General features: G+C 44.7%; 1 protein-coding gene across 3 annotated transcripts in view; it reads left to right on the top strand.

The window, feature by feature from the left end:
• The window catches only part of ifngr1l (interferon gamma receptor 1-like), a 106,837-nt gene extending 92,220 nt beyond the window's left edge, over positions 1–14,617 (top strand). For all 3 annotated transcript variants that reach the window (XM_041188378.1, XM_041188377.1, XM_041188379.1), the window contains exons 6-7: positions 3,329–3,435; positions 14,005–14,617. In XM_041188378.1, the coding sequence (XP_041044312.1) occupies positions 3,329–3,435; positions 14,005–14,238 (341 nt within the window). In that variant the 3' untranslated portion in view covers positions 14,239–14,617. The remainder of the gene's footprint in view (positions 1–3,328; positions 3,436–14,004) is intronic.
• The last annotated feature ends 348 nt before the right edge of the window (positions 14,618–14,965 follow it).

The raw sequence follows: 14,965 nt of genomic DNA, 5'->3' as shown, positions 1-14,965 counted from the left end.
GTGCTTCCAATGCCTGGACCATTCAGGGGGCGCACTCCAGTACCCCCCAGATCGTGTGTTGCGGATAGAGGTTGCATGCTGTGCTCTCCACAATCTGGTGCTGGAAAGGGGGGTGCGCAGTGGAGGAAGAAGATAACACAGTTGCTCCAGCTGCACACAATGAGTCCAGTAGTGAGTCCAAGGATGAGCACGCACAGGAGAATGCTGAGGGGGTAGACGCTGACCCAGGCATACTCCAGGGAGGCAGGGACACCCAAGAGGCTTTAATCCAATGAACCTTCAACTATCTAATCACAGATGGACCTCCAACCCAAGACAGGGCTTCAAGCTCCATACTCGATACCTGAGAGCAAAATCTGCCTGGTTAGAAACATTAACTATGTGCCTTGTCAATAAAGCTCAATGGCAGACAAGTCATTCAAAACATCATGAGTTCCCATCCACCTGCAGAAGTAAGAAATCACAATGAGCCATACTGACATATAAAAATTTATTGAATTAACAAAATGAAGCAGAAAATAAAATGAATGCGAAGGTGTTCAGCATCACACCAACTTGTTATCAACTAATAGTGGGGCAACGTAAAACCACCAGTGAGAAGCCCATGGTGTGCCTAAGGTCCCTTAAGCTTACGTTTCTGGGTGCTACGTCTAGGACCTCATCCGAGCGCATCCCCCGAAAGCCCTGATTGTTCTCCTGGAGGAGTCTCTCCATGAGAGTCGCCATTCTTTCCATGGAGGAAGCATTGCACTCGGCCATGAGGCTGATTGCATCAGTGATGCTCCGCATGGACTCCTCCAGCATAGGGACCATGCCACGCATTGCCTTATGTAACTCCACCAGATCCTCCCACATTCCCTGCTGGAGTTTCAGCGTCTGCTGCCTCATGGACGACTCCAGAGGCACATCATCAGCCATCGACTAAGCAAGTACCTGGTCCCCAACAGTCCTCCGACTGCCAGTGCCATGGGCACTCTGTCTCTGTCAGCTCCTCAAGCGAGTGTGAAGTGTCCTCACCACTGTGTCCCGGGACACTAGCCAGCGATCTAATTCCCATGGAGGTGCTAGTTTCTGCGCTGGTGCCTGCCTGGCAGAAATAGTGTGACACTGGTGATTCCATTTGTTCAGGGCTCTCAGGTGTTAGGGGTGGTCCCTCTGCCTCCTCCTCCCGGCCCTGCTCCGGTGATGCTGAAAGGAAGAACAAGCATATTTTATTAGTTAAAGTGGAGATAATGTCAATGTGTATACCTGTCTCCTGGATCAGTATGCGCTCATCCTTCCATAATCAACAGTCAACCCAGGTTGCAAGCTTCAATCACTGAACATTCAGCTGTGCCATAGCTGCTGGGACACACATAGTGACCTCAGTGCTTGGCAATCTTACCTCCCCCAGGCACCCCAGCCTCACTGCCACTGGTGAACCCGGGCACATGGCGCCTTTCCAGATCCGTTACCTCCTGGTGATTAAGGCCAACTGGGCCTGGCCTCTGCCAGTCTGCATCCGCTCGGCGGTGTTGTGTGCAGTCTTCTCCTGAAAAGGAGAGGAGCATTGATTAGTCCAGCCTGTACCTGGATTCCCATTGCATACCTGCCAGCCCAACCAGTGTGGGACCTTGCAGGGCTCCAGTGAATTGTCACCCCGCAGCTGCCACACACTTACACCAAGAAGCCAGGGCTGACCCCCCCTTGCCCACAAGCTGCCCCCATCACATTTGCCACCACATGGTCTAACCAAAGCAAAGACGCACAAGCACGTGGAACCCCAAGGACAGCAGATGGATGGGTGCCTGGAAGCTCCCCTCCCAGCAGGTCAGCAGCCTGACTTTGACATGGTTTGCAGTTCCAGCACTGCATCTAGGTGCAGAATCTTGAGGTAGCCCCCAAAACATCACTCTGGGTGTCAGTGTCACACATGCTGCGGATGCAGAACCCATCTCAGCACTACCCTCTCAGGGTGAACTGGGCATGGGCAATATCTGCAGGCCCACCCCACGAGGGAAAGATGCCATGAATAATTCAATGCTGTAACTGCACTCAGAGTTGGGGGTGGTGGGGCTGGGGAAAGCCTGATAAATGACCTCTGCCAACATGCTACTCACCCTTCCCAGGCGCATGAGGTTGTTGAATCGCTTGCGGCACTGGACCCACGTGCATCGCACCACGTCATGTCTGCCACCTCCTCCCAGGCACATTTGGTCAGGTGGGGGGGGGCCTTTCTCCTCCCGTCCTGGGGAACGAGGACCTCCCACCGTGCTGCCACCTCCTCCAGGAGAGCAGCAAGGCACTCACTGGAAAAGCGAGGGGCACAGTTCCCCGCTGCCCTACCCTCCTGCCTGGCCTGCTCTCCAGCAGTGCTCTGGGGAGCCCTTCAGTCGGCCATGATGAACAGCCTTTGCAAGGCTGCCTGCGCTCTATTTGAACAGGCTGCCAGGTCGCCATTGGACCTGGTGGCCATTGCACTCCCGCCGCTGAATCCGCCCACTCCTGCTGTCCTTGGGAGTCACACTTCACGTTGGGTGGGCCTTAATTGGCGGGCGGCAATCGGCTCCGCACCCACTCCCGAGGCTCACCCAACAGGGAGAAAATTCTCCCCACTAAAATATCAAACCAAAACTCCATGGTTCTAGGGCAATAAATGAACAATTGCGAGGCAAGAAGGAAAATACATTGAAGAGCATGTTCTTTCCTTGGCACTAGATGCAAGGACAGCTGTGTTCTCCTGGTGTCCATTGATGTAAAGGACCTCCAAAGGGGCGGGTGGAGATGGAGGGATGGGAAGGTAGGGCTATGTGGGTGGTGGAATCAGAATTTAAACTTTAAAAAGCTGGTTTGCTGAAATCAGACTCCAAGGACTGCTGCACCATATTTCATTTTGTTGATTTTCTTGGGCCACTTCTCTCCACCTGTAGCGATTACCTTATTGATACTCTAAAGATGTAGGTATCTGCTAACATCACAGTTTATATTGGCTTCTCAATGCACTTTGTTACATTTATTTCAAATGATTAGGTATGTTTGAATTATACCGATTTATTGCACTTTTTATATTTTATTTTAATTTAATGTTTTATATATAGAACCCCTGACCCTGAGATTAGGAATAGGGTCAGGGGTTTATTTCTGAATTCCCTGGCCATGCATATCTGGGAAGGTATAATGCATTCCGCTCTATGTTATAGGTTCAAGTAATATCATCATTCTAAGGAGTGATGCAGTGTTTTGCATCACATTTTATACACAACAATAGTACAATTCCAATCTTACCTTCAGGAGGTTTCTTACACCTGAGTTATAATGTTTTGTTTTGGTTTCTTCTTTTGCCTTATAGAAACGCTAGTTATACTTCTAGCTGTGATAGCATTTTTCTTGGGGCTTGTAGCTGCCAGCATCATCTGGAAACTTCTAAAGAAGGAATTAGTCTTGCCAACATCCTTGGTAAGTCATCCTGTATTATGAAAGTAAAGTTTACAAGGGAACTAAAGGTTCATACTTTTTTTATATTCAACTTTTATGTTTGGGACCTGAACATGAGCTGAACCCATACTGAATGAATGAAGCTTTCCTCTTTCTGTTAGCTCTAAAAGACCAATCCAAACCCTAGTTGGTGCCAGTTCAAAGGAGAAAACCACTGATAATTTTATTAACAATAGCAAGAAAAGTGTCACAAAGGTACAATTTGGATCAATGCTTCCATGCATTTAGGATTAAGGTATATTCCTAGGTAAATACATTGCATCTGATTGCGTTACATACCTTCTAAGTGCTTGACACAAAAACTAGGTGCCCAAAATAGAAACCTGTTCCAGTTTCAATCAAACTGCTCACTTGACAGGCATCCCACTGTCATAATGTTAGTTTGTAAAATCAGCCATTGCAGCTCAAATCTTATAATGATAACCCTCAAGCTTATGTCAACAGACAGAATGAAATATAAACCCTGATTTTTTTTAAAGTCCATGCTTTATTTAAATTTAAAGCCCATTAGCATTAAATCCCTTGACAGGATTGACAGTTCCAATGAGTTTTGACAGTTCCTTGACAGCTTTACAGTACCAATGAGCTTATGCACTTTTTAATGCACAATCATGTTTACTTTGCACAATCCCAAAGGGTGCCTCGCCTCTCCCAAAGTGTGCCTTACCTATCCTAAAGCTGTCCTGGGACCAGATCCGAAAGGGTACCTTACTCCTGGCTATCCAAATGATAACCAAGTGCAGACCAGCTCAGATTTCACACTCCTGGCCTACCAAAATTCTACTTCACTGGAGGCAGCCGATGATTTAAATGTCTGGCTGCCTCCGCAAATCGCGCACACGCAAACCCCAGTCTGACTCCAGTCCCTCCCCAAAGAAAATGCTGTGTGTTCGGGGGTGGGTCTTAGGATTTTCGGCTATTTCTGCTATTTTCACCACAATGGAGAACCTCTCTTGTCATGGTGAAAATCTTGGCCATAATCTCTGCTTCAATCACCAGCTTCAAATGGTTCTCTTTTCTAAACCTCCTTCATTTAACTTTATATCCCCATCCCCTCATTCTAGACCCCTCAAGTACTCAAAACAGTCTGGTTCTATCTACCTTGCCCTATCTATTCATCATTTTAAACAACTCTATCAAATCACCTCTTAATTTCTTCTGTTTGAACAAAAAAGGTCCAGTTTCTAAAGTCTTGCTTTGTGTTTGTATTTCCTCACACCAGGCATCATCCTAGTGAATCTGTGTTGTACCCTGGAGATAAAGCTTCAGTATCCTGTACCCTATTGCTTTATTTTCACTCCCATAGTGTGCAGCCCAAAACTGTGCACAATACTCCAACTAATGATCTTACTAAGATTTTATGCTGATTTATCTTACGGTCATTACTTTTAAATTCTACACATCTTGCAACAAAAACTCTCAATGCAATAGCTCTTTTATGACTTTATTCACTTGATGGACATAGGTAGGAAGAGGGATGAGGACCTGAAAGCACATTTTAGGGAGTTAGGAAGGAAATTAAAAAGCAGGACCTCAGAAGCAGTAATCTCACGATTGCTCCCAGTGCCACATGCTAGTGAGCATAGGAATAGGAGGATTAAGCAATTAAACACATGGCTGGAGAATTGGTGTAGGAGGACAGCATCAGATTTCTGAGACACTGGGATCGGTTCTGGGGCACGTGGGACCTGTACAAGATGGACAGGTTACACCTTAACAGAGCAGGGACTAATATCCTCGCAGGAAGATTTGCTAGTGCTGCTGGGGAGGGTTTAACCTAGCTTATCAGGAGGGTGGGAATCTGACTGGGAACCGAATGATTCAAGGATATTCAACATTTAGGAAGAACAGGCAAAAACTGGAGGTAGGGTTGCGCTGATAATAACTGATGGCATCAGTACATTAGTAAGGGAAGATCTCTGATCCGAAGAACAAAACATGAAATATTTTTGGGTGGAGCTAAGAAACAGCAAGGGGCAACAAACATTGGTAGGAATTGTTTATAGGCCACCAAACAGTACTGGTCATGTGGAGTCTGTTATTAATCAAGAGATTATAGAAGCATTTAGCATGGGTAACACAGTAATCATGGATGACTTCAATCTGCATAGAGACTGGGTAAATCTAATGAGCACCAGTGCAGTGGAGGACGAGTTTCAGGATGTGTTAGGAATGGTTTTCTAGAGCAATATGTTGAGAAACATAAGAAAAGAAGAGCATAATGACATAAGAATCAAGTACTGATACCCCTCTAGTCACAGCGAGAATGACGCATTTATTCCCACTTTCTGTTTTCTGCCTGTTAACCAATCTTTAACCCATGCTAGCATATTATCACCTCTCCCATGTGATTAAATTTTTCTAACCAACATCCTGTGGGGGACTTTATCGAAAGTCTTCTGAAAATCCAAGTACACTACATCCACTGACTCCCCTTTATTCATTCTGTTAGTAACATCCTCAAAAAACTCTAACAGGTTTGTCAAACATGGTTTCCCACTTATAATTCCAGGTTGACTATGCCTAATCAGATCATTGAAGTGTCCATTTATCACATCCTTTATAACAGATTCCAGCATTTTCCCTACTACTGATGTAAGGCTAACAGGTCTGAAGTTCCGTTTTCTCTCTCCCTCCTTCCTTAAGTTGTGGGATGACATTTGCTACCTTCCAATCTACAGGAACTGTCCCAGGATCTATAGAATTTTGGAATATGATCACCAATGCATCCATTATGTCCATAGTTACCTCTTTCACTCTGGGATGTAGAATATCAGGTCCCAAGGACTTATCAACCTTCAGTCTCATTAATTTCTCCAATACAACTTTCTTGCTAAATTCCATCAGTTTCTCATTCTCCATGGTCCCTTGGGTCTCTAACTCTGGGAGGTTTCTTGTATCTTCCTCAGGGAAGACAGACACAAAGTAATCATTTAGCTTCTCTGCCATTTCTCTACTCCCCATCAAGAAACCATTTGACCAAGTGTGGCATCAAGGAGCCCTAGCAAAACCAGAGTCAATGGGAATTGGGGGAAAACTCTCCACTGGGTTGGAGTCATACCTAGCACAAAGGAAGATGATTATGGTTGTTGGAGGTCAATCATCTCAGCTCCAGGACATCACTGCAGGAGTTCCTCAGGGTAGTGTCCTCGGCCCAACCATTTTCGGCAGCCTCATCAATGACCTTCCTTCCATCATAAGATCAGAAATGGGGATGTTCGCTGATGATTGCATGATGTTCAGCACCATTTGTAACTCCTCAGATATTGAAGCAGTCCATGTCCAAATGCAGCAAGACCTGGATAATATCCAGGCTTGGGCTTACAAGTGGCAAGTGATATTCACACCACACAAGTGCCAGGCAATGACCATCTCCAACAAGAGAGAATCCAACCATTGCCCCTTCACATTCAATGGCATTACCATTGCTGAATTCCCCACTATCAACAACCTGGGGGTTACCACTGACAAGAAACTGAACTGGACTAGCCATATAAATACTGTGGCAACAGGAGCAGGTCAGAGACTAGGAATCGTGCAACGAATAACTTAACTCTCCAAAGCCGGTCCACCATCTACAAGGAACAAGTCAGGAGTGTGATGGAATACTCTCCACTTCCCTGTATGAGTGCAGTTCCAACAGCACAGAAGAAGCTTGACACTGTCCAGGACAAAGCAGCCCGCTTTATTGGCACTACATCCACAAACATTCACTCCCTCCACCACCGACGCACAGTAGCAGCAGTGCGTACCATCTATGATATGCACTGCAGGTATTCACCAAGCTCCTTCGACAGCATCTTCCAAACCCATGACCACCACCATCTAGAAGGACAAGGGCAGCAGATAGATGGGAACACCATCACCTGGAAGTTACCCTCCAAGCCACAAACCATACTGACTTGGAAATATATCACTGCTCCTTCACTGTCGCTGGGTCAAAGTCCTGGAATTCCCTCTCTAACAGCACTGTGGATGTACCCACACCATATGGGTTGCAGCAGTTCAAGAAGGCAGCTCACCACCATCTTCTCAAGGGCAATTCTGGTCTAGCCAGTGATGCTCACATCCCTTGAATGAATTTTTTAAAATTTGGATATGGGAACCAAATGTAATATTCCCAAACAAAAACAAGAAGTGCTGGAAAAGCTCAGTGGCCAGAAATTTCCCCCTGTCAGTGGGGGTTGTGCAGGGGGGGGGTGGAGGCGGGGGCGGGCGCAAACCCGATCGGTGCCCCCAATTGGGTCCACGTCGCCATTTTATGTGAGGGGCCAATTAAGCCCGCCCATAGTGACAGTCGCCCAGAAGCACTGAGCACTCCCTGTACGGGCGGGGGGGATTCCCTGAGTCATTCCCTGTGCTCTTTTGCACATGCGTGTAAGAGTGCACAGATCTCCCTGAGGCACAGCAAGATTGGAGAGACCAAATGCAAACTGGGTGACCACTTTGCAGAACACTTTTGGTCTGTCCGCAAGCATGACTCAGGCCTTCTTGTCGCTTGCCATTTCAGCACCCCATCCTGCTCTCATGCCCTCATGTCCGTCCTTGGCCTGCTGCAATGTTCTAGTGAAGCTCGACGCAAACTGGAGGAACGGCACCTCATCTTCCGATTAGGCACTTTACAGCCTTCCGGGCCTAACGTTGAGTTCAACAGCTTCAGACCATGAACACTCTCCTCCATCCTCACCCCTTTTTGATTCCCTTTTATCAAATATTTATTTTTAAATTTTTATATATTTTTTTCCCACCTATTTTTATTATTATTATTTAAATTTATTTTCATTTTTATTCATTGTCTCATCCCCACCTTTTAGCCCATTTCGATCTTTTTTCCCACACTATCCCCTCCCCCCTCCCCACCCCCACTAGGGCCATCTGTCACTTGCTCATTCTGCTTTCTACTCTTAATGTCATCATTAGCACCTCCTTCAGCCAATATCACCACCATCAACACCCCTTCAACCTTTTGTTTTTGACATCTTTTGCAATCTCTCCTTTGCCTCCACCTATCACTGGCCTTCTATCCAGCTTCACCTGTCCCAACCCCCTTAAACAGTATATATTTCACCATATTTTTACTTCTCTTTAGTTCTGAAGAAGAGTCATACGGACTTGAAACGTTAACTCTGTCTTTCTCTCCACGGATGCTGTCAGACCTGCTGAGTTTTTCCATCATTTCTTGGTTTTGTTTCAGATTTCCAGCATCTGCAGTATTTTGCCTTTATGTAATATTCCCAAGTTTGCGGATGACACAAAGCTAGGTGGAAACGTGTCTTGTGGGGAAGATGCAAAGTGGTTTCAAGAGGATTTGGACAGACTTAATAAGTGGCAAGAACTTGGCAGATTGAATATAATGTGGAAAAATGTGAGATTATCCACTTTGGTAGGAAGAATAGATGGGCAGATTATTTCTTAAATAGTGAAAAATTAGGAAGTGTAGATGTACAAAGGGTCCTCAGTGTCCTCTGAAAGCTAATATGCAGGTACAGCAAGCAATTAGGATGGCTAATGGTATGTTAGTCTTTACCACAAGAGGATTGAGTACAAGAGTAGCAAAATCTTTCTTCAATTGTATTGAACCTTTGTTACAACACACCTAGAGTACTATGTGCAGTTTTGGTCCCTCTTCCTTCGGAAGGATATTATTGCCATAGAGGGAGTGCAACGAAGGTTCAACAGACTTGTTCCCGGGATGGCGGGACTGTTCTATGAAGAGAGATTGGGGAAACTGGGCCAGTGTTCTCAAGAGTTTCATAGAATGAGAGGTGATCTCATTGAAACCTACAAGATACTTAAAGAGATAGACAGGGTAGATGCAGGTAAGATGTTTCCCCTGGCTGGGGAGTCTAGAACTAAGAAACACAATTTCAGAAAAAGGGGAAAGCCACTCAGGACTGAGATGAGGAGAATTTTTTTTACTTAGAGGGTTGTGAATTTTTGAAATTCTCTACCCAGAGGGCTGTGGAGCTCAGTCATTGAGTATCTTTAAAGCAGAGATTGAATGACTTCTAAATACCAGCTACATAAAAGGATAGTGTGGGAAAAAGGCATTGAAGTGGATGATCAGCAATGATTGGAATGGCAGAGCAGGCTCGATGGGCTGAATGGCCCACTCCTGCTCCTATGTTCCTACAATATCCTATGATCTTGAACCCCAAATCATTCTGCTCTTCCATGTCACCCAGTTTAAACCGATTCAATGTATAATTAATATAATTTTATTTTAACTCACTTGTACTACCTCACACTTACTGGCATTGAGGGCGAGATTTTTTGGAGCCTGTCAACCTGCCGGAGTGTGAATGATGGCCAGTGGGGTGAGGACGAAGGTGGGGTGGAGTGCCAGGAGAATCATGTGGGAGAACCCGCATCAGATTCCCAACGTTGAGAAAACTGCCTTTAATTAAGTTGGAGATGGGAAGGATCGGAAATGGGAATCCCGTTCACCAGTGGCGGAAAGGCAATTAGGCTTATTAATGAGCCATTTTAAGGCCAATTACCCCTGAGCCCACCAGAATTTAGTCATGACTCAGGAATATAATGGGGCTTACACAGCTTTCCCATCTCTCCCAAGCTTGCTCAGCAAACTCTGTTGAGTTTGCCTGCAACCTCAGGGGCTGTGCCCCTTGTTGTCTGGCTCTCTGTGTCCAATCAAGGGACCCAGCATTGGGAATGTGGGATGAGCCATTAAATAACAATCCCCTATCCTTGCCTCTAACACCCCTCCCCCGTGACTCCCATCACACCCTCACTAACCTGTTTCCTGGAATCCAGTGTTGATCCTGAAACTGGGCCTCAGTGTAATATCAGCAGCAGCCACTGATCTGGGTGGCACTGCGGCATTGGAGAGCTGCCGGCCTCTGATTGGTCAGCAGCTCTCAAAGGCAGAATTTCCACCCCACTGGGCACTTCACTGCGTGGGAGGCCTGACACTGGCCAATTAACTACCTGACGGGCACTTAATCATGTTGGGCCTCCACTTCAGAAACACTGCGGCATTCCTGTTGGTTCTCCACCCAGCGGGAGGGATCTATATTGCTGGGAATTTCATCTACCACCTTTTTCAATATTTCCTTGCAGCTTCCTTTGGTCCTCAAAATTAAAATGACCTACTATTGTGGTATCATGTGAAAATTTGGACACCATTTTCTTTAGCCTCACATTGAACAGAAGTGATTCCAGAACCCTAGTAGGACACCACTATCCACTATTAGTCACTCTGAGAACGTTCCCTTAACTCCCATTCTGCTACTGCCCTTCAAACCGATTTTAAATTTAATTTTCTACCATAAATCTCCAAATTATGTAACCCTTAATTTTCTCCAATTGATCACCTGTGTGGTACCTTGTGAAAGGCTTTCTGAAAATGCACATCCACTGCATTTCCCCCATCCATCATATTTGTGACAACTTCTCAAAGAGCCCTTATTAGGTTTTTTTTAGCAAGTCCTCCTTTTAAAATTTGTGTTGGCTATTTGTAGTTATTTACTTTTCATCTCTATAGGGTCCTTGAGAGGGTGCAGAGGAGATTTACAAGCATGGTTCCAGGGATGAGGAATTATAAGTACAATGTTTAGTTGGAGAAGCTGGGGTTGTTCTCCTTGGAGCAAAGGGGATTGAGGGAATATTTGATTGAGATGTACAAGGTTATGGCAACTTTGGATAGAGTAGACAAGGTAACATTTTTCCATTAACTGATGTTACAAGGACTAGGGGACTGTATTAAGGTTTTGGGGAAGAGATGCAGGGGAATGTGAGGAAGAACGTTTTCATGTAGTGAGTGATAATGATTTGGAACTTGCTGCCTATGAAGAAGGTGGAAGTGGAGACAATCAATGATTTCAGAAGGAAATTTGATGGGCACCTGCACAGCTATGGTTTTAAAGCAGGGGAATGGGACTGAGTGGACTGCTCAACAGAGAACCAATATGGACCCAATGGGCTGAATGGCCTTCTTCCAAGCTGCAAATGACTCTCTGGACTGGATTTTACAATTTCTAATGGGTGAAGGAGGCAGAATGGGAAGTGTGCAGTCCGCTCGCTCCTGCGCCCACCATCTCAGGTCGTCGAATAAAACCTTAGGCGGCCAGTTAGCGGCCGCTCGAAGAAGATGGCCAATTTGTGTTGGGAAAGGGGGCCCAGCCCCAGGATGTCAGTCGAGAAAGGGGTTATGCCGTGAACTGGAACTCGGTCACAGCCACCAATTTAAAGACCCACTGCCCTCTCACTCTTTTCTTATTTGTTATGGCAGCCTAAAAATAGTGAATAAATAAAATCTAATAATATCCAATTGCTGCCAGCTTCACCAGCAGGCCCTGTTGCTACATACAACCATAGTGCAGTTTGCAGGCCTTTTCTTGTTCTTGTACCGCCTACTCATACCTGAGGTAAATCACTTCCAAACTTTTTTCCATCCAACTACAGAGAAATAGAGTTAGCAACGAAAAATTACAGTCAATTGGGCCTTTAACAAGCTCAATAGCTTGTTAATTTTTTTCTTTCGGTGAGCTTCCGATTTTGGCGCGCTTGTCTTCCATAATATCGGAGACTGCCAACCCGCAACATCATGCCATATTTTACGTAAGTACAGGGGCCATTCCACCTGATTTGCAGCCATAAAATCCAGTCCTATGGGCAGCATTTTCCCGTCGGTGAGTGGGGGGGGGGAGAGGGGGGTCCCGCCTCACCCCCCCACTCTCTGACATGTAAAATAACGCGCGGTGACGTCGGGCAGGCATCCCAATGTCACCGCGCATCATTTAGATTTTCAGTTCGTCGGGCGTGCAGCCGAGCCGAACTGTCAAAGGCCTATTAAGGCCATTTAAAACCTAATTAACTCAATTTAATGAGCTACCCATCCAACCTTAAGGTCAGCGGGCAGGCAAAGAGCCCAAGCGGCCTTCACATTTTTCATGAAACCTCATCCACGGGCGGGATGAGGTTTCATGAAGTGTTTTAAAATATAATAAAAATTTATACATTTATTCTTTGACAACATGTCCCAGCTCATGTGATGGTATCACTTGAGGGGACATGTTTTAAAATTTTAAAAATCCTTTACTTAAAAGTTTAACACTGGAACAAATCTCCCTGAGGCACCTCCATGCGTCACAATGGGCGGGCCTTAATTGGACCACCCACATAAAATGGCAGCATGGACCTGATTGAGGGCGCCGATCGGGTTTGTGCCCACCCACACACATCCCCCCCAATGGGGGGAAATATCTAGCCTATATTTCATCTGGTCTTCAGTTAAACATTCCAAAATTTTCCATAATCACAGATATTAAATGAACTGATTTTGTTCATTCGTGGAATGCAGGTGTTACTGGCTATTGCTCATTGCCCTTGTTGAGAGGAAATTTAAGAGTCAACCACATTGCCGTGGGTTTGGAGTTACTTGTAGGCTGGACCAGCCTAGAGAACCAAACGGTTTTTACAACAATGGCTTTGTAGTCATCATCCGTCTTTTAATTCCAGATTATTGAATTCAGATTTCACCATATGCTGTCATAGAATTCAAACCCAGGTCCTGAGCACATTAGCCTGGGTTTCCAGGATACTAGTCAGTGACAATACCACTATGCCACCACCTACTCAGGTTAGCACTGTCTCCCTTTTTGAAAATGGGGACTGCTTTGGCTACTTTGCAGTTATCTACTCCTAAAGAACCCTCAATGGTAGGGGGTCTTTCTATAACCTACTCTATTTAACCTGGTGTCCTTGTTTTCTACCTACATTTCCCTTTCTCTTTAGGTCTTAAATCTTATCATATTATGGTCATTATTCACCCACATTTAACTCATTTAAAGTCTATAAAGAGTTGCCATTGGCTTATAACCCTGTCCAAATTGCAGGGATAAGATGATTTAAATAGTCAAGCAGTTGGTCTGCATCTATACGGGTGCAAAAGGGGTGTCACTGTCAGGCAGATTATTGGAGTGGGATATGAGGTCCTTTATGGGTCAAGATTTTAAGTGTCTTGATATTTTGCATCTTTGGGGCCTTTACTAGGCTGACAGTGGAACTCACTCCTGCTCTCAACTGGTATGCCTTCCACTGAGCTAAAAACAGAATATGTGGAATTTCAGATCTGGATTCCACCCCAAATTGTCAGACATCTACCTTGGATGTTTTACCCAACTTCCAGCTCCTACTTCTGCTCCTACATCTTATGGTCTTATCTGAGATATACAGATTTTTAGTCAGTAAGAGAATCAAGGGTTATGGGGAAAAGACAGGCAAGTGGAGTTCAGGATTACAGATCAGCCATGATCTCATTGAATAGTGGAGCCGACTCGATGGACCGAATGGCCTACTTTTGCTCCTATGTGTTATGATCTGAAACATTGGAATTCCCAGTGTAACATGATTAAAATGTATGCCTGTAATCATTAAACAACTTGATTGAGGGTGTACAACAGCAACATTAACAATTATTTATTTAATGGATCTTAATCAATTTGCATATTGGCTTTGAGGTTACCCATGCTCTAATTTAAAACTAAAATTACAACTTCTATCTCCTAGATGCTTATTGTTAAGGCCATCAAACCATATGTGGACATGAAGACCGAGGACGATGCTGTGTCTGTTGTGATTAAATATGAGGAAGTGATTCCTGTTGAATGTGATCATTTTTTTGAGGAAGTGGCAAAGCCCATGACAAATCCAGAGATCACTGAACCACTCACTGTTGATTTGAAATATGCTGGGAAGGACTGGGCATATGATCGACCTCAAACTCTGTTGGATGTCAACTAACTCTTTAGTTCCCAAGGATGCCACATGCTGTCATTGCAGCCCCTTGTCCTAAAAAAACTGAAAAGAAGCTATACATCACTATCGTATTAACATAGAGTTGATATGGGCTGAAAATAAAATTACATTGTGTGTAATGTGCAATGAATTATTTAGAGAACTTCGCAAATGATTTCTTTTGAACTACAGAACTGCATGAAGTTTAACATTTGATTAATTTATATTTCAGAACCTGGTTGTAGCAAGAATTCTCCCAGCATTTAGGAAAGATTTATATGTTCTCTGTTTGGTGTGTTTTCCGTACATGTAGATTTTTCGCCTGAATACAATTGTGAAAGAAATAAAGGACAAACATTTATGTGGTGTCTTTCATACCCCCAAATCATGTGAGAGGCAGTGAATAACTTTTCACCTGTGTTCACTGTTGTTATGTAGACAAATACCAATTTACATACAACAGGGAATCACAAACAGCAGTGAAATTGATGAACAGTTAATCTGTTTTTGATATATTGACTGAAGGATCAATAGTGGCCAGGAATTGGAGAGAACTCCCATACTTTTCAAAGTGCTACCATGGGATCTTTACATATTTCCACCCATGATGGGAGATGGGAGATGATTTTCATTTTCAGCATTCAGTGTTCAATCACAATATCTTCCCAACAAAGCTCACTGAATACCTGATGCATTTTCTTGGTTAGGCCTCACTGAAATTACGTCAATGGGT

The sequence above is a fragment of the Carcharodon carcharias genome, chromosome 5 (assembly GCF_017639515.1).
Source record: "Carcharodon carcharias isolate sCarCar2 chromosome 5, sCarCar2.pri, whole genome shotgun sequence".
In the NCBI taxonomy this organism is placed as follows: domain Eukaryota; kingdom Metazoa; phylum Chordata; class Chondrichthyes; order Lamniformes; family Lamnidae; genus Carcharodon; species Carcharodon carcharias.
The sequence above is the reverse complement of the archived record's forward strand: the minus strand, read 5'-3'. Positions and strand labels throughout refer to the sequence as shown.